At 40.4% G+C, this 18,096-nt stretch overlaps 1 protein-coding gene across 4 annotated transcripts in view; it reads right to left on the bottom strand.

Annotated features, from left to right (window-relative positions):
* FRY (FRY microtubule binding protein) overlaps positions 1-18,096 on the bottom strand; it is a 453,339-nt gene that overhangs the window by 10,379 nt on the left and 424,864 nt on the right. For 2 of the 4 annotated variants that reach the window (XM_063619275.1, XM_055244886.2), the window contains 4 exons: positions 14,357-14,506; positions 12,653-12,751; positions 10,383-10,466; positions 1,095-1,112 (listed from right to left, as the gene is read on the bottom strand). In XM_063619275.1, coding sequence (XP_063475345.1) covers positions 1,095-1,112; positions 10,383-10,466; positions 12,653-12,751; positions 14,357-14,506 — 351 coding nt within the window. The remainder of the gene's footprint in view (positions 1-1,094; positions 1,113-10,382; positions 10,467-12,652; positions 12,752-14,356; positions 14,507-18,096) is intronic. The other 2 variants (XM_055244887.2, XM_055244888.2) reach the window with 1 other exon arrangement.

Genomic DNA, 18,096 nt, shown 5'->3' with positions numbered 1-18,096 from the left:
AGGGGCACATTTGTGCCTCTGTACCCTATAATGTGTTCATTACACTGCTTATGTATAGTATGAGGGAAAAATAACAATTCCAATGCCAGTGACAAGACTAGTCTTTGAGCTGTACCCTCTACACTTTGCCTAGTTTATTCCCAGAATGAGTTTGCTCCCAGGTAGTGAGTGGATGGGATTCTGTGAAAGGAAAGGAACAGCCTTTGCTCAATAGAATTTCATGGCCAGCAGTCACCAGTGAAAGTGGGTTAAATATGTGGTTTAAACTAAATGCTTCACTGTTCAGTTTTCAAATGGGGTAGGATAAATAGGGCCTTTCTTTTACCAAAGACTACAAAGAATGCAGCTCAGAATCGAGAGCTTCTAAGGTGACTTAAAACTGTTTCCTCCAATCTGTTTAAGGAGAGAAATCACAAGAATTTAGGTTTTAGGAAGAATATTCTATTGGTATTATTAACAGACTTTTGATCCTAAATCTTAAAAGTTACTAAAATTCACGCTAAGACTATGCTGAATGGTTTCCTTTCTCTTCCCAGCCCTTCCCTGCTCTTTAGGGGAAAACCAGTTCTGCCTAGATTCTTTGATCTCTCAATACTGGTAACCAGCCTAAGATTAAAGAAGCAGCTACACTGACTAATTAACTCAAATTGGATGTTTGGTTGTTTTAGTAAAACATTGTATTTTGTGGTTTTTAAACTTCTCTTTAGGGAAACCTTTAAAACTCTGGTATAAAAGATAACTGCTAGAGACTTGCAAATAAATAAAAAAGTATTGTTTAAAAACAATATTACCTTCACAATTTGGGTGAAACCTAGCTATGAAAACTCTGCCTTTCCTAAGTGCCAAATCATGGTAATTATTACACAAAATATTCCACTGATAGTATGATAATTCATAGCAATGTAGGTTTCTACTTTGGGGCAAAAGCAGCCCAGAATGCTACTAATAAACTGCCATGTCTTAATCTACTAAATAAAATAAATTAAAATGAGAAAGGGAAAACATGCTAAGAGATGTAACAGTAACAGTAAAAATAGGGTTTGTTATGGGTCCATGCCTAAATGGACAAAGAGTATGAAAGAAAGTTAACTTACTGCAAGAGATTCCATTTGCTACACAGCAAGCATGGCACAGGAAACAAAGGAAAGGAAAGAAAGTACAGGGTCAGTGTCTGCATGCAACAGAAAGCACGGCCCTTTTCCAAGAGCAGAACCGCCAGCAGTATTAGCATTGCTCACCCAAACTTGATAAATGTTGCAAATGTTGTACCCATTCAACATGCATAGCGTTCTAGTTAAAAACAAGCTCTAATGGGAAACATATCACTGAAAAAACATAATGTTTACGTTTTTAGGTTCTCTGATTAATCAGTTTAGATTTTGTCAGTCAGTTTTAGAGACCAAAAATCAAAACTTTTATTGCTTGAAGATTTTAGCATATAAGTGTGCATAATATGTGAACACAGTAAAACTGAGAGGAAGCCAGCTTAGTTATTTGAAGAATTATAGCCCCAAACAAATTAGACTATTGCTTTGTATTAAGGCAGAGTCTTTAATATGTTCAGTTTCATATCTACTAAACTATGACCTTCCAATTAATATTGAATATAATGAACAATCTACATGGTATTTTCTTTAGTTGGATTGCCTTGCACATAGAGAATATTTTAAAGGACTGCTATAATTTTTACTTTCAAAGGACTGAACATTGTATACCCTCAAACAAGTGTGAGATATGACAGGTAATTTTCTTGCATTTTACTTTTTATAAAAATTTTTTCTCCAATAGATAATTTCTTTTTTTTTTTTTTTTTTAGACGGAGTCTCCCTCCTTCGCCCAGGCTGGAGTACAGTGGCACGATTTTGGCTCATTGCAACCTCCACCTCCTGGGTTCAAGTGATTCTCCTGCCTCAGCCTCCTGAGTAGCTGGGATTACAAGTGCGTGCCACCATGCCCGGCTAATTTTTGATTTTTTTTTTTTTTTTTAGTAGAGATGGGGTTTCACCACGTTGGTCAGGCTGGTCTCGAACTCCTGATCTCGTGATCTGCCCGCCTTGGCCTCCCAAAATTCTGGGATTACAGGCATGAGCCACCATGCCTGGACTCAATAGACAATTTCTAAAAGTAATCTACAACTAATAGTTAGTCTAAAATAATGTAAATTTGTAACTGGGCCATGTTCAACAGCAGCTACTATTTTTTTTTTTTTTTTTTTTTTTTGAGACGGAGTCTTGCTCTGTCTCCCCAGGCTAGAGTGCAGTGGCGTGATCTTGGCTCACTGCAAGCTCCACCTCCTGGGTTCACACCATTCTCTTGCCTCAGCCTCCCAATGTAGCTGGGACTACAGGCACCTGCCACCATGCCCAGATAATGTTTTTGTATTTTTAGTAGAGACAGGGTTTCACCTTGTTAGCCAGGATGGTCTTGATCTCCTGACCTTGTGATCCGCCCGCCTCGGACTCCCAAAGTGCTGGGATTACAGGCCTGAGCCACCGTGCCCGGCCAGCAGCTACCATTTTTTGATGTTACCATATCATAGAATTGGTTTATGGAAAGTTTGGGTATGTAGAAAGAGATAAGTAAAACTTGATAGAATGTATTTTTTTTTTTTAAATCAAATTGACCATTCCTAATTATGCATCAACATATCCGGTTCTGAATTTTCAAAATATTTAAGGACCTAACAGTTTCTAATCCAATAAAACCCCCTTATTTTAAAGCTCTTTCAAAAAGTATCTGAGTTATCATCGGTTTAATGTATTGTGCTTGAAAATAAGGTACAGTAAATAAGAACAAATGAAACTATCAACTTATTCATTACTATCTACAAATGTAATTAAAGGACTGCCAAAAAGCCCTACCCTATCCTCCAAGGGTCTGTTCTTCCCTTACTTATCACTTGCTCATCATGTGGGGTTGGCACATTGATGCATATTATATTATGTTTACTAAGTAGTTTTTTGGACCCTGGCCATACATTTCTTTCAAAGTCTGGAAGACAAACACCTGTAAGCCTCTGATGTGGAGCCTACACAGCTTCAGGTATTTACTATTCTCAAGAAAACTTTACATCTAAAGGTTTCTAAAACCAAACTTTCTGTTCTGAAATACAATGTCATATAAGATAGTCACACAGGGAGAGTCTTAAGTCTATATAGACGCAGAATTTCCAGTGCGAAGACTTTTTGGACAACATCAAATATGACTGAAATGTTTAGTATGCAGTTTAGGAAGTAAACATTTGCTACTATGGGATTTACTTTTCAGAAGTGTGAAATGAAGCAAGTGCTGAGTAAATTACAAGGTCTTGTGTGAAGAAAATGGCTTTTTATTGCTTTCCAAAACAAGGTTATAATCCAAGTAGGTCATCAAATCAGTTCAGGTAAAATCTTTTCTGTTTCATAAAGGCAGAGGAAACTTTTCGACTCCAGCTTGGTGCTAAGGAATTTCACTGTCAATGAATTCCTCCCACTCAGCTCTCAGGGCACAAAACAGTGTTTGTCTTGGGAGATGGCCAACTGTGATGAATGCCAGTTCTCAGGATTCTTCCTAAACGTTCCTTTTTAGGTAGGCTAGTTCAGGCTTCCTTGATATTTATTATCTCAGAATCTTTGTGTAGGCCACAGGCTGGGACCTAATTTGCATTTAGAGTTCCAAAAAGAGTGAAAAAAGCCTTTCTGGCGGGCCATTTTATGGAAAGTATTAAAATTCCCCTTGTCCCACCGTCCCGTTCTAATGTTTTTCTGTATCCACATTCTAAAAATAATCCCTTGAGAAGTCTTTATAAACTTATCTGTGTTTTGGTGGCTTTAGGTTCTTTTGAACATTTATTTAGTCACAAGGATTTTCTTCAAGCCCCCTTCCTGCTCTCCTGATATGGCCTGATTTATAAAATTGGATTTAGAGGTATGTTTTCTCAAAATGAGGAAAAAAAAGATCAAGAAGCCAAGATGTTAAGAATTTATCATAAACAATCGAGGAATGCATAGCTTTTAAAAGCCTAGAATAATTGAACTCCTGCTGATTGACAGTAGCACAGCCATATCTGGGTTCTGTCTTCTGTTCTCAGGTGGATTCTATGCTTATGACATAACCAGTCAGTAAAAATCTAAGAAACTTTTGATATGATAGAATATGAACCACAGTGTACTATAGTAGCTATTATTTTCATCACATTTAATCTCTGAAAGTCCTGGGTTTAAATTAATGAGATAAAATTTAAATAACCTAGCCTAATGATGAAATCTCCTAAAAGGTGGGAATAGTATGTACCCACTTGTTGCTAATAATGCTTGAGCCAGGCACATTGATGGCTATGGCATTATCTTTCTTAAGTAGTTTTTTGGATCTTGGTCATAAAGATCCCTCAAAGCTTTGAAAGATAAATACACCTATGATACAGATTACACATCCTGAGGTATTCACTTTTTTCAAGAAATCTGTAAGCTATCTTCAACAGACATTTCTTTAGCCATTATGAGAAAGAATATGGCTTATAGAGGAAAGACTGACTATATCTGAAGGATGATGTTTAATAGATTATAACTTAATTGGAGAAAAGTCTTGTCTTGTTCAACACTTAACTTGTTCAATTTGTATAAGAACAGAGGTTGTAGGCTTCTCATTCATAGATTATGTAGATAGAAAATACATAACTGAGAAGGTTAGTGTCCAAAAAGACCCTAACAGAATGATGATTTGAATATAAGAAGACGAAATGTAGTAGAGCTAAATGTAAATTATTGTCCTTGAGTTCAAAGAGTCAGATGTTCAAGTAGTGCTCTGAAATATCTGTTGAATTATGAATGCATTCACTAAAATCAACAATACATGATATGGAAACATCTCCAGCTTTTCTGGGGCCACCTCTGCAGAACTGGATGATGAATTATGTTAATTAGCTATAAGGAGACTAAAGCCACTGCCTGCAGAACCGGGAGTCAAGAGGTCTGCAGACTTTGTTCCCTGACCTGCATTTATGTTCACTTAAACCTTCGACTAGTGGCCACTCCAGAATGAATTCCACAAGAGATGGAGAGGTTGGTGGAAACCAAAATCATTAGTTGGAAATGCTGATTTTAAGTCATGAAGTGATTTATTTCTCCTTTTGATGTGTGCAGGCTGAGAAAACACTACTGAAGTAGTGTCCGCAAATGAATGAAAGTGATCTTATGACACAAGCAAATCACATGCCTTGATTTATGTCCTATTTAGTGTATGCTGCACAGAGAACTGGTATGACTATCACCAAGAAGCCCAAATCATTGGCTAATAATGGCTGTCTTTAAAAAAGAGCCTTCCCTGAAATACACTTCCCAAATATTGGAAATAAATTTCTTAGAAACATGGTTTGTTTTGAACATGCGCTGAGAATGTCTCTCCAACATATCCCTCAGAAAGTGAGTTCAGCAGACAGGTGCTTGCATATGCAGAGATGCTTCTCGCATATGCAAAGAATAATACTCTTTCTTGTTTTCTTTTTGGGAACTCAAGCCCTTTCTATCTAGCTTTATTCTTCATTTTGAGGACTTACGTACAGAGAAATATTTTTCCGTTATAAGAAAAGCAATAGGCCAAGCATCATGATGACTGGTGCCTGGCTCTTGCCTTCAGTGTTAGGAACTGACTGGGCAGCAGGGATGGTGGAGAGTCCACATGGGGCAGTCTATGCTTAGTGCTAGCTCATTATTGTCATTGAGGAAGGCAGGCCCAGTGTTGCTAGATCTTCTTATTTAGAGACACCAGGAATTCTGTTTTGAGTGTGTGTGCATGTGTGAAAGATTTTGTTGTTGTTGTTGTTGTTGTTTTTTTGAGATGGAGTCTTGCTCTGTCACCCAGGCTGGAGTGCAATGGTGCGATCTCAGCTCACTGCAACCTCCGCCTCCCAGGTTCAAGAGATTCTCCTGCCTCAGCCTTCCGAGTAGCTGGGATTACAAGCACCCACCACTGCGCCCGGCTCATTTTTGTATTTTTAGTAGCGACTGTATTTCACCATGTTGTCCAGGAAGGTCTCAAACTCCTGACCTCGTGATCCGCCCGCCTCACACTCCCAAAGTGCTGGGATTACAGGCGTGAGCCACCGCGCCCAGCCGTATGTGTGAAAGTTTTAAATTTTTAAATGCAGGGTCAGTTAATATTGTGCAAGCTTAACACAATATGTCTGTGAATTGGTTATAGTTCACAAGCCACCAGTGCATAAACTTTCTTCGTTATTCTTAAGTCTACAACTTTATGTTAAGAATCGAAGAAAAATTGGAAAAATAAATATTCAGCACCCAACAAAGAGATATATTGTCTTCTACAAACAATTCTATAGCAATCCTCACTTAAATCACCTGTTAAGAATGATTAGGAATTTCCTACTGGCAAAGACCGGACCAGACTGGGTAGGGCTTGGGGGTTGAGAAGCTTTCATATGCCTGTCTGTACACTGTCACCATCTCTGACAGACTGATATCTTTATTCAAGAATTTACTTTGCTAAGTTTAGTCGGGTAAGCACTAATCCTTTCATGAAGTGCACACTTCTCTGAAATAGAACAGATATGAGTAATAATTATTGGCATATTCATATTGCTATTTATATCCAGACATAGATTCTGCAAGTTATAAGTTCTCTTATCCCCATTCTACCTGTCCCCAGGCAAGGGTGTGCTCAGAGTAACCGGCAACATCAAATCATTCCAGAAGACTGAGAACCTGATTACACAGGAGTGTTGGGGAGAATCACTTAGAGGTAAGTTAAGCAGTGCTCTGAGGCCAGACATTTGTTGGGTTTTGTTTTGGGTTGGAGGCCAAATGGTAGCTCTAGTCAGCAAAATTATATCTCCACATCTCTAGATATAAGATCTTAATATTTAAGTGGAATGACACCATCATTTCTCCTCAAGGCCTACCTTTCGTGTGTAAGGACTCAGTTTTCTCTCACAGCCCATTTCTGGCCTTGTTGAGTGTTACCTATGGTGGGAGCCGAGGCTGCCTGATTTGTGTACTCTGCATGGTGCCTAGCCATGCCTCAAGGCTGGTGGAATTAGAAAGTGTGAGGTTTGAGCTGCATGCACAGTGGCCAGACTACTTCCAGGATCTACTAACCAATTAAAACAGAGAATAACTGTAACCAAGTATCCAGACGACTTAAACAAATCTCCCCGCCTTGCCTGACTTAATAGGATTGCCAACCTCTTTTGTTAGGTGGCATATAATTTGCCTTCCAGATCAACCGCAGACTCCAGAATTGTTACACATGTAGGCCTGGAAGCATCTTCCTCAGGACATCTGGTCACTGCCTGAGTTCTCTGGTCACCAGTGTGTCCATGAGCCATTTGGAAATATTCTGAAACACTGAGCTAATACTGACAATGGGGCCAAAGCTTGGTTTTTGCGAAAACACTGGAAACACCAGACTCAGAATTTGCCCTTCCATCATTCCTTTCCTAGTAAATCCCATTCTCATCCCTCTTGGGTGTTTTATGCATCTTCCCTCCTTATTCATGCATATTCCTAAAGCCATATTAGACATTTAGACATATGCTGGAAATTATTCTTGAGTGTTTTCCCATGTGTATGTTTTGCCTCCAAAATTAAGCTAGAGAAAGTGTGGACAAATGGAAAGAATATGGCCTTTAGACTTTGCCTCTCAGCTTCAGTTTTCTTAGCTACAAAATGGAAAAACCCTTATTTCAAAGGACTGTTGTAAAGGATCAAATGAGATTACATGTGTACAGTACTTGAAAACCTTAGTTTCTTCTTTCTACTTTTGTACTCTCAAGCCTTTATAGTAATGCTAACAGAGTTGTCACGTCTAAACAAATGAATAAATAGGTGAACTCTATTTTTTGAGTCCTTGGGTTTAGTAAAAACACAAGAAAAGAGAGGGAGAGGAATAAGTACTACAAAATAGAAGCAAAGAAAGAGGTGCATGAATAGGAAATAAGTAAAAACAATAAGCAAAAATAAGATAAATATTTGTTTGAGGAAGGTAAAGAAGAACCAGGAAAAAAGGAGGGAGCAACTAATACCAAGTAAAACAACTTAATAGAAATAAACCACAAGCACAACAGAAATACATATTTTAAAGTTGGAATGTTTGGGAAATAGGATAAGTTAACTGGAATTTCTGGTTATCCTTAGGGTTAACCAGGAAGCTATAAAGAAACAAACAAATAAGTAATAGATTTGGTTTCAACCCTTTTTCTTAAAAATCTGCAGCGTATTAACGTACTTTCCTGTCTGAGGTTCTGTTACAGAGAACATAATAGAATTTGATGATTGAGGACAAGTTTTCAGATAAGAAGTTGTTTTTTACATACTACTATACAAACTATACTATGGGCTGGATTCGATTTGTGTTCAATGTAAATCCTAACTTGGTAACTTCTCTGGGCTGCATTTTGTCTTAACAGCAGATTATAGTGAAGGGAGGGCTGGGCTGGAAAGACAAGCCATGAGTACTACTGGGTGGCCATAAAATCTGAAACCTAGGTAATTATTTTCTTAAAATATATTACTTCTGGGATATGCTAATGGCACAGGTTATTCAGTGAAAATCTAAGTCACAAATCATCTGAGACAGGATATCACAGATGCATATATAGGGATTGAGGGAAATGCTGGAGTTTATTGTGGTTTTTGAATTGTATATTCAATTCTGTTTGCTTATGGGAGACATGTAAGTCATTAAACACTTATTTTAAAAATATATGCAAACTAGTTATTATTTGCCTATGTTGACAGACTTTGTGTCCAAGCTGCATCTCTGCCTGTCACTTCTCAGCCATGGAGCCTTGGATAAGTCAAGCTGTGGTGTCTTCAGCTATAGAATGGGCAAATGCTACCGCCCTACTTCCCATCCAGAGAGAGCAAATGACTTAAGGGGTGTGAAAGTGCTCTGTAAACCATAAAGTGAGATATAAACGTGCGTCTTCAAGAAGGGCAGCAATGTGGAAATGCAACCTCTACTTCAATGCCCTCTGTAGATATTTCTCAGCTTTATAGTTTGCTTTTCAATGTCTGATCTCTTCACTAAAACTTATCAAGGGACTCACCAAGGGACTCAATCAATACTGGCATGGACAGTGTTACTCTCAGGACTGCAAACTTGCTCAATAACAAATACCAAATTGGAATGGAACCACTGGTGTTTGGTTGAAAATGTTCACTCCAAACCTCTGACCAGAAACCAGACTTTACTGGATTCTTTTTATGTAATAAAGTACTGTTTCTAACACAGGAAGACGTTTTCAGATCCTCCAGAGGGTGTGCCATGTAAAACACTTTTCCAATGGTAATGACATAATTCCGAGGTAACACCTTCTCTCCCTAGATGGGGCAGCAGCCTCCTAAATTCCCTGAACCACTCTTGCCACTTTGAGCTGTTTCCACAGTAGACAGAGTGGGAAAGCCTTGATCTAATCATCCTCACTGTTAACCCTTTTCAGTTGCTTATTGTTGCTGTTAAACACCAAAGCCCTGCATGGGCTTCTTCTGCCAACTTCTCCAGACTCTTCTCAACCTTTTCTCCACGGGGCTTTCAGTGCTCTCAGCCACGTGGGCTCTCCTTGGTTCTTGGAAAGGCCTGGTTCCCCTGCCTCCGGGCCTTTACGCAGACTACAGGCCCACTCCTCTTCATCTCATATTTTAGATCTCTGCCAAGATCCATGGAGAACCCTTCCCAGAGCCGCCCTCCCCGTCGGATCAGGCAGCCTTGCTTTGTGATCTCTCAGCTTTCTGTTCTTTCCTGTCCTTGATGGTCCTTGTTGCAGTTAATAGCTGTATGACTGTTTCATTAATGTCTGTCTCGCTGACAAGATCAGAAGCTCCACAAGGGCAGAGGCCTTGTCTGTTGCTCACGATTGTGTCCTCCATGGGGCCATACAGGAGGCACTCAATACGTAACTGCAGAATGAATGATTTTCATCCATTCCTACTTTGTCCTTTAATTTCCTTTATAGTACGGCACACTGGTCTGAGCTGTGCAGCAATTCTAAATGAGAAAATCTGTTTTAGAGTGACTGCTGAAAGGTTGAGAGAAACTTCCTTCATTAAAGAAACTAAGTGGTTCAGTGAAGAATTAATGAAATTTGGCCTTATAATCTGAATAAAGAATAAATTTATTAGGAAATTATTAGTATAGTTAGACAGTATCCAGCAAAAAAGGTTATTTTATACCTCTACTTTTCCAAAACGAAGAAACCTCCCCACAAATCCGATCAACACACAGTCATGCTGGAATGGCATTCTGTCTTACTCTGTTGGTTTCATGTAATTGTTTGGGATGACTCATTCTGCCTCTTCTTTTCTCAAGTTCCAGGCTTCTTGGGTAGACCAAAACTAATACACAATGTTAGAGCACACAAAAGACCCATTCTAACAGGCTTTTATTACCTTTTCTTCGGAGTCCCCTGGCTGACAGGTAATTACTCCATCTCTTGATCCTCCTGCAAATGTTGCCTTACAATTTGCAAGCCACTGTCAGAAAGAGAGGGACAGACATAGGTAGATTCAGCAATGTTCTGAGAACATTTTTAGTATCAATTCCATTAGGAAAAATTCATTAAAGTTCTAATAATAGTAAAATGAAATTGTGCTGTAATGACTTTTTGAAAAGGGTCGTATTTGGGGGTTAAAGATGAACTGTTGGAAATTAAAAGTATCTGTTTATATGGGTTCAGTAATGGTCATCTAAAAATACAATTTCAATATTATACTGTGTTGCCCTAGGGAATGGTTTCACCACACTGTTTCTAATTTATGTATAAATGAATATATATGGCTAGAAATCTTCCATACAATTGGGGTTAGAAGACAGGACCAATACTTCCTCACAGGCTGGGTGATTCTGGTCAACATGACCTGACTTGGACACACCTACTTCTGTCATGCTGCGGTGGCTGCATCTGCTATGGGGCAGATCTCCTTCACTATAAGAAAGGCTATTACGGTAATAGCTCAGCTACTGAGAGATCCTGCCAGTCTTAAGCATCTGGGATAGTAACTAACACAGGTGCGAAAGGGAACCTTTCAGCAGAAAACAATGAGCACTGAGGAACTGAAGTTCACACTTGACATTAAAGGCCAGATTACTTCACCAACCAGAATAAAAAGATTACTTTTGGCCGGGCGCGGTGGCTCACGCTTGTAATCCCAGCACTTTGGGAGGCCGAGGCGGGCGGATCACGAGGTCAGGAGATCGAGACCACGGTGAAACCCCATCTCTACTAAAAATACAAAAAATTAGCCGGGCGTGGTGGCGGGCGCCTGTAGTCCCAGCTGCTCGGAGAGGCTGAGGCAGGAGAATGGCGTGAACCCGGGAGGCGGAGCTTGCCGTGAGCCAAGATTGCGCCACTGCACTCCAGCCTGGGCGACAGAGCGAGACTCCGTCTCAAAAAAAAAAAAAAGATTACTTTTACTGGGTGATGACTGAGAAGCTGAAAAGAGTGGCAGGTAAAAGGCCACAGAAACAGAAGACAAAGATAATTGTTATGGTGGAAAGTTAGAACTCTTGCCCTTGGGCAGGTCAAGATAACATCAATAACAGCAATAGCAATTAACAAACCCCAAACCAGTAACTTTACAATGAACATTTTCTTTCTATGTGGCATTGTGCTGGTCAGTTTACAGATATTATTTCTGCTTTCAAGGCAATATCATGATGTAGTTAAGAGCATGGGCCTTTGAATCCCACAGCTCTGGGTTTCAATCCCACTCTTCCAGTTCCTAGCTAGCTAATGAGGGTAACAATAGCAACTCTCAGGGTAGTTGTGAGCATTAAATGATATAATTTAAGATATTTAACTCTTAGCAGATTGTTGGACACATAAAAAGGACTCAGGAAATGATAGCTGCCATGACTATTATAATTGTTGTATCTTCACAACAATCCTGCAAATTAGTTATTATTACCAAGGGCTTACAGATGATGCATCTGAGATGAGAGATGGCAAGTCACTTATTCAAGGTCACTAACCGTTAAATAACTGAGCTGTGATTTAAACTCAAGTCAATCTGACTTCAAAACCCATGCTTTTTCTATAGTACCTGGCATACTATAGGAAGTGCTTAATACATACTACATACAATTATTCTTATTATTGAACCACTGACTTCTCTGGGCCTCCACCTGTGTATCTGTCAGAAAACAGGTGGCTTGCATGGATGGTTTCTAGGTCACTTCTGTCTCTAACATTTTGTGATCTAGATCTATGAAGAAAGAAAAAAGTAAAGAGCAAGAGCTGAGGCCAAGAGAAGCCCTGGGGACTGGCAGACGCAGCCTCCAAGAGTGGCTAAGAGAACAGAGAGATCTGCCACAACTAGTTTTGGGTGAGGCTAACACTGGAAGGAAATAATCACCAATTTCAAATATCTGAGAAAAGTTGTAACTTTGGTAAGTAACATATCAAGTACATACCCATTTTTTTTTTTCAATTTCTTGGTAGGGCTAAAAGTGAATGCTGAAAAATTTATCTTTTGTAGATACCATTTTTAATAGTATTGTATACAGTTCTACCACCATTAAATCAGAATTGTAATCCTTAACAAAGGAAAAGATGAAGTCTGCATGTCTTAGGTTAATCACAACCCTGCCCAAGAACTCAGAGTGGTTGGGTTCATTTGGTTTTAACTGACTGCACATGCACAGAAACACAAACGCTTACTGAGAGTGTGGCCTCTTTCCTGTTGTTGTAGGTATCCAAATATTCTTGCAGTTCTAACACACTGAACTTGAGCTTGTCCAGAAGTCCACATGAAAGGAGCTAAAGACAGGAAAATAATTGGTATTAAAACAACTAGAGAGATACCAACACAAAGGCATGGCTACACAGAAAACAGAAGTATATTTAGAAGTGCTGTTAAAGGGGTACAAGTGCCATCCATTTTATTTTTATTTATTTATTTATTTTTTGGCTTTTTATTCTTTTTTTATTTTTTTTTATTATTATACTTTAGGTTTTAGGGTACATGTGCACAATGTGCAGGTTTGTTACATATGTATCCATTTTAATAAGCTGTGAAATTTGGAATTTTGCTCAACTATCAGCTGCAATTGCAATTGAATCCTAGCTTGATAATGCACACCTCCTTTGAAAATATCCATTCTTTCCCATATTAGCATAGGCAGATAAGACATACCAAGTATTCCATAAAGGCCCACACTAAGATATGTTTTCCATTTTATACATGACTTCTACAGTCATCACCCAATAATACTCCAAGCAGTATGAAGACAAACCTCCAAAAAGACTTTCAAACTGATTTTGTATTTAATCTATACCTTAAGTCATTTAAGACAGAATGACTTTTCATATTGTATTCTTTGCTACAAGACAGCCACCAAACAGGTTCTTAGAAGGACCTGACTCTTCAGAGACTTTTAAAATCAAAGCACATCCTCACTGGTTCTAAACCTCAGTAATTACTGAGCATGTGATGATTCTGTCGTATCACAGGGGCTAAAAGAAAAAAGGTATCACACAACGCCCACCCTCCAGGAGCTCATCAGTCTCGCATGGTTAGAGTTCCATGCGTAAAGCCATGAATTACCGTCAGCCAGAGACTGTTTTGATTATCCCTTAAACTCATCATTTGCAGTTTGAGCTGGGCAAATCCAGAGGGCAATAACTCTCTGTTAGAGACTTGGGGGTGGGGAAACTGATTGACATGTTGCCTCTGAAGACCCATCTGACTGGGCAACCTGGCATCATGGGCACCGGCTAGGTCAGCTCCAGGAGGTTATCTGACCATATATGCACAGCTGTCAAAGTCAGAGTCATCAGAGAGCAGTGCCAAGGATGCCGACAGAGCAGAGGTGGATTTTTCTCCTTATTCTGTGAAATAGCCCTGCCTTGGCCTGGACTGGCCATATGCAGTATTTATACTGCAGACCTTTGAGAGTCATATCACAATACAGCGCTGCTCATAACACTGAGGGTATCTTTATTTATTTATTTTTTTTGAGACGGAGTCTCGCTCTGTCACCCAGGCTGGAGTGCAGCAGCGCGATCTTGGCTCACTGCAAGCTCCGCCTCCCGGGTTCATGCCATTCTCCTGCTTCAGCCTCCTGAGCAGCTGGGATTACAGGCGCCCACCACCACGCCCGGCTAATTTTTTTTTTTTTTTTTTTTTTGTATTTTTAGTAGAGACGGGGTTTCACCATGTTAGCCAGGATGGTCTCGATATCCTGACCTTGTGATCCGCCCACCTCGGCCTCCCAAAGTGCTGGGATTACAGGCTTGAGCCACCGTGCCCAGCCAGAAGGCATCTTTAAAAGTTTCAAACCACAGTGCAAACATGCTACCCTGAAGTTCTGCACTGTAGGTTGCGTGGGCCCTTCACTGTCAGAGCAGGACTGGGATACTTACAGTCTCGGCATCCACAAAAAGTGTAGGACATTCAGAGCAGGAGGTGAGCATCTGGGAAGAGCTGACAAATTTGGATCCGATTCCCCGGAGGTTATCTCCAAGGTAACTGGCTGCATCACAGGTTAGGAAGCAGAACCTTTTCTGAATATTCTGCAAGGCAAAATAGTGACCATTTGTAAAGGTCAAGTTAAACTTACATATGAAAAAAAATATTTTGGGGGAGGGGTAGCTGCTTCTTTTATATTCCAATTACATTAACTGATTTTTTTTTTTTTGAGACAGAGTCTAGCTCTGTCGCCCCAGGCTGGAGTGCAGTGGCGCGATCTTGGCTCACTGCAAGCTCCGCCTCCCAGGTTCACGCCATTCTCCTGCCTCAGCCTCCCAAGTAGCCGGGACTACAGGTGCCTGCCACCATGCCCGGCTAATTTTTTGTATTTTTAGTAGAGATGGGGTTTCACTGTGTTAGCCAGGATGGTCTCGATCTGACCTCGTGATCCGCTCACCTCGGCTTCCCAAAGTGCTGGGATTACAGGCATGAGCCACCGCGTCTGGCCCTGATTTTTTTACTTGACATAAAAATTGTGTATGTTTACTGTGTACAACATGTTGTTTTAAAATATGTGTACGCTGTGAAATGGCTAAATTGGGCTAATTAACATGCATTGCCTCACTTTTTTTTTGGTGGTGAGAATACTTAAAATCTACTCTCAGCAATTTTCAAGAATATAATACACGATTATTAACGGAAAAAAACCCTACTTTTAAATCTTTATAAAAATATCGCATGAGAATGGGTCCTTAGGGTAATGGGGGAGGGGAGCAGAATGAATGTTTATGTTAAATCAACTAAGTAATCATTTAGTGTGGACATTTCTTCCTGAAATGCCATTTCCCAATGTGTGGATGCTTGTGCAGGTTGAGTATCCCTTATGTGAAATGCTTGGGCCCAGAAGGGTTTCGGGTTTTGGATTTTTTCAGACATGAAATATTTGCAGATACATAACCACTTGAGTTGTTACAATGAGCATTTCCTTTGAGTGTCACATTGGCACTCAAAAAGTTTCAGATTTTAGAGCATTTTGGATTTTTGGATTTGGGATGCTCCGCCTGTATAATTTTTTTGATCAACACTGTTTTTGTTTTTGCTGTGGTTAGTGCCAGTCAGAGTCTGAGTCTTCCTTGCGTGTTTGTCAGACTGGTGAAAAGAGATTATTTCAATGTGGACAAGATGAAAAAGGTCAAGAGGCATAACTCTTTTCTGCTTCCCAAGATCAGAGCTCCTTGAGACAGAGCATGGAAACTGTGAATTTGAGCCTCTGAAGAGTAAAGTAGTAAATGCTGAATGGGATCTCTCTTCCTCTTGAGGGCACGTCTGGTCAGGTGTCTCAACCGAGCCTAATTCTGTCTTAGAGCTTAATATACATCACTCATTAATCCTCATCAGCGGATGAACAACCTGAGGTTAAGAACGGTTAAATGACTTGCTTAAGGTCATGCAACTAGTAAGTGAATGAGTAAGGATGGGTCTGACTCCAAAGTTTACAATCTTTCCATAATCTAGATTGCTTCCTAAGGTTACTGCTCCTCCTATACTACCTGAGGGGAAAAACAAAAAACAAAAAACATAATTAAGAAGAATCTGATTCACTGTGCCTGTGTCAGTGCCAAAATAGGAACACTTTTTTGGGAGGCCAAGGCAGGAGGATCACAAAGTCAGGAGTTCAAAACCTGCCTGGCCAACATGGTGAAACCCTGTCTCTACTAAAAAAAAAAAATACAAAAAAATTAGCTGGGCATGGTGGTGTGCACCTGTAATCCCAGCTACTTGGGAGGCTGAGGCAGGAGAATTGCTTGAACCCGGGAGGTGGAGGTTGCAGTGAGCCGAGATCGCACCACTGCACTCCAGGCTGAGCAACAGAGAAAGACTCCGTCTCAAAAAAAAAACAACAAAAACCAACCAAACAAAAAAACTCTTTTACCCCCTGAACTTCTAGCGCACAATGTTTTTTGTTTTGTTTTGTTTTTGAGACGGGGTCTTGCTCTGTCACTCAGGCTGGAGCACAGTGGCACAAACACGGCTCACTGTAGCCTTAAACTCCTGGGCTGAAGCAATCTGCCCACCTCAGCCTCTTGAGTAGCTGGTATCACAGGCGTGTACCACCATACCCAGTGACATTTAGGGGATATAAATTCAGTTTTGTTTTCTTGTGAATTCCATCACACATTATATAATTTGGTGACATTATGTGACACATGATGATGATATTCTCGCATACGAGCAACAAGAAGAAAATACAATGACTGAGACACTTGGAAAAATGTCCATACTGTACCGACAGAAACCATTTCCTTGTTTTTAAAACCAAATTATTTTCACAATTACCTCCTCCCTACCTCTTCCAAAATCCAGCCAAACACGGAAACATTGTATTCACATTTACGGGGAAATGTTGGGAAACAGTAAACAGACATTGTGAGGAAATGACAAATGATTCATAACAGGCAGAAAGCAGGTCTGAAATATATTTCATTTCCAGCATATTTTAGTAATGCCTATTTCGCTTCAAGTGTTACTTTCATACAGCATCTGATCAGGGTTGAGAAAGTTCTTAAGTATAAATGTAATATTAAAAAGCAAAATAGGAGGTATGCATTTTAAAAAATTATTATATTAGTATTATTATTGCAGATAAGCTCCATAGGGTGATTAATTTAATACACTGATGAAAAGGAAATTCAAATCCAAATGAGTCCCCCCAGGGCCCACGCCTGGCCCCACCTTCTAGCTCATTTGCATTTTAATTTTTAGTACTTTCTTCTCTCTCTCTCCACAACCACTTTGCTCTCTGGACAGTGGATGCTGTGAAACCTGAACCCACTGCCTTGCTGCTGGAGTGGCGAAAGATCCTAGAAGAGTTCACTGTTACCAGACAACAAATGGCACATCAGCCCCTCTCAGGGGAAGGGGTCATCTTCTACAAGGACATTGGATGGGATATCTGAGGCCTTTCACTCCTACAGCCACTTTGTTCTCTTTAGGTCTCTCTGCTGCAATCTGAGTATTCTCTCATAAGTGGCTAGAGAGTCCCCAGTGGAGGTGGCTCATGCTGTGCGGGCAGGGCTGCAGAACTCTCTGTGGTGGGCAGTCAGTCGCTTCTGGACTCTCACCAGAGGATCCAGACTCTGTGGCGGGGCCAGGGCCACAAAGAACATGCCAATGGCCATAGGGAAGAGCAGCCAAATGGGAGCAGCCAGCCTGTGCTGACAGCTTGCTAGATGCACGACTTGAGCTGTTTCTCCATGTGAGCTCTCATAAGTAGTCTTTGAAAGATAAAACTCATAGACACTGTTTTCACTTCCATTGTATGATGGAGGACACTGAGGCTTGGAGAACTTAAGGACTGTCTGCAGGCCTAGCAGGCTAGTAAGTGGCCAGAACTGGGATTTGAACGTAGGTAGGTTCAAAGGCTAGCCTGACTTCACTGTACTCTTTTTCCACCTGGAAATCACCATCCCATACAACTCTTTTCTCTTTATGCCTCACTAGCATCTCAACTGGTGAGTTGCCAGGTGCCAGGCAGATAGAGGGTGGAGACAGGGCCTCCCTTCTGCCTTCCTATGTTACCTGCATATCTGGGTAGGTGGGAGAGGAAGTCAGGCTGAATGGTGGCCACAGCTGTGGGCCATGGCTGACCTCTCAGTCTTGGTAATGAACCCGCTGGTCTACTGACATGAAGTTA

This window comes from Symphalangus syndactylus, chromosome 15, assembly GCF_028878055.3.
Source record: "Symphalangus syndactylus isolate Jambi chromosome 15, NHGRI_mSymSyn1-v2.1_pri, whole genome shotgun sequence".
Lineage (NCBI taxonomy): Eukaryota > Metazoa > Chordata > Mammalia > Primates > Hylobatidae > Symphalangus > Symphalangus syndactylus.
The sequence above is the reverse complement of the archived record's forward strand: the minus strand, read 5'-3'. Positions and strand labels throughout refer to the sequence as shown.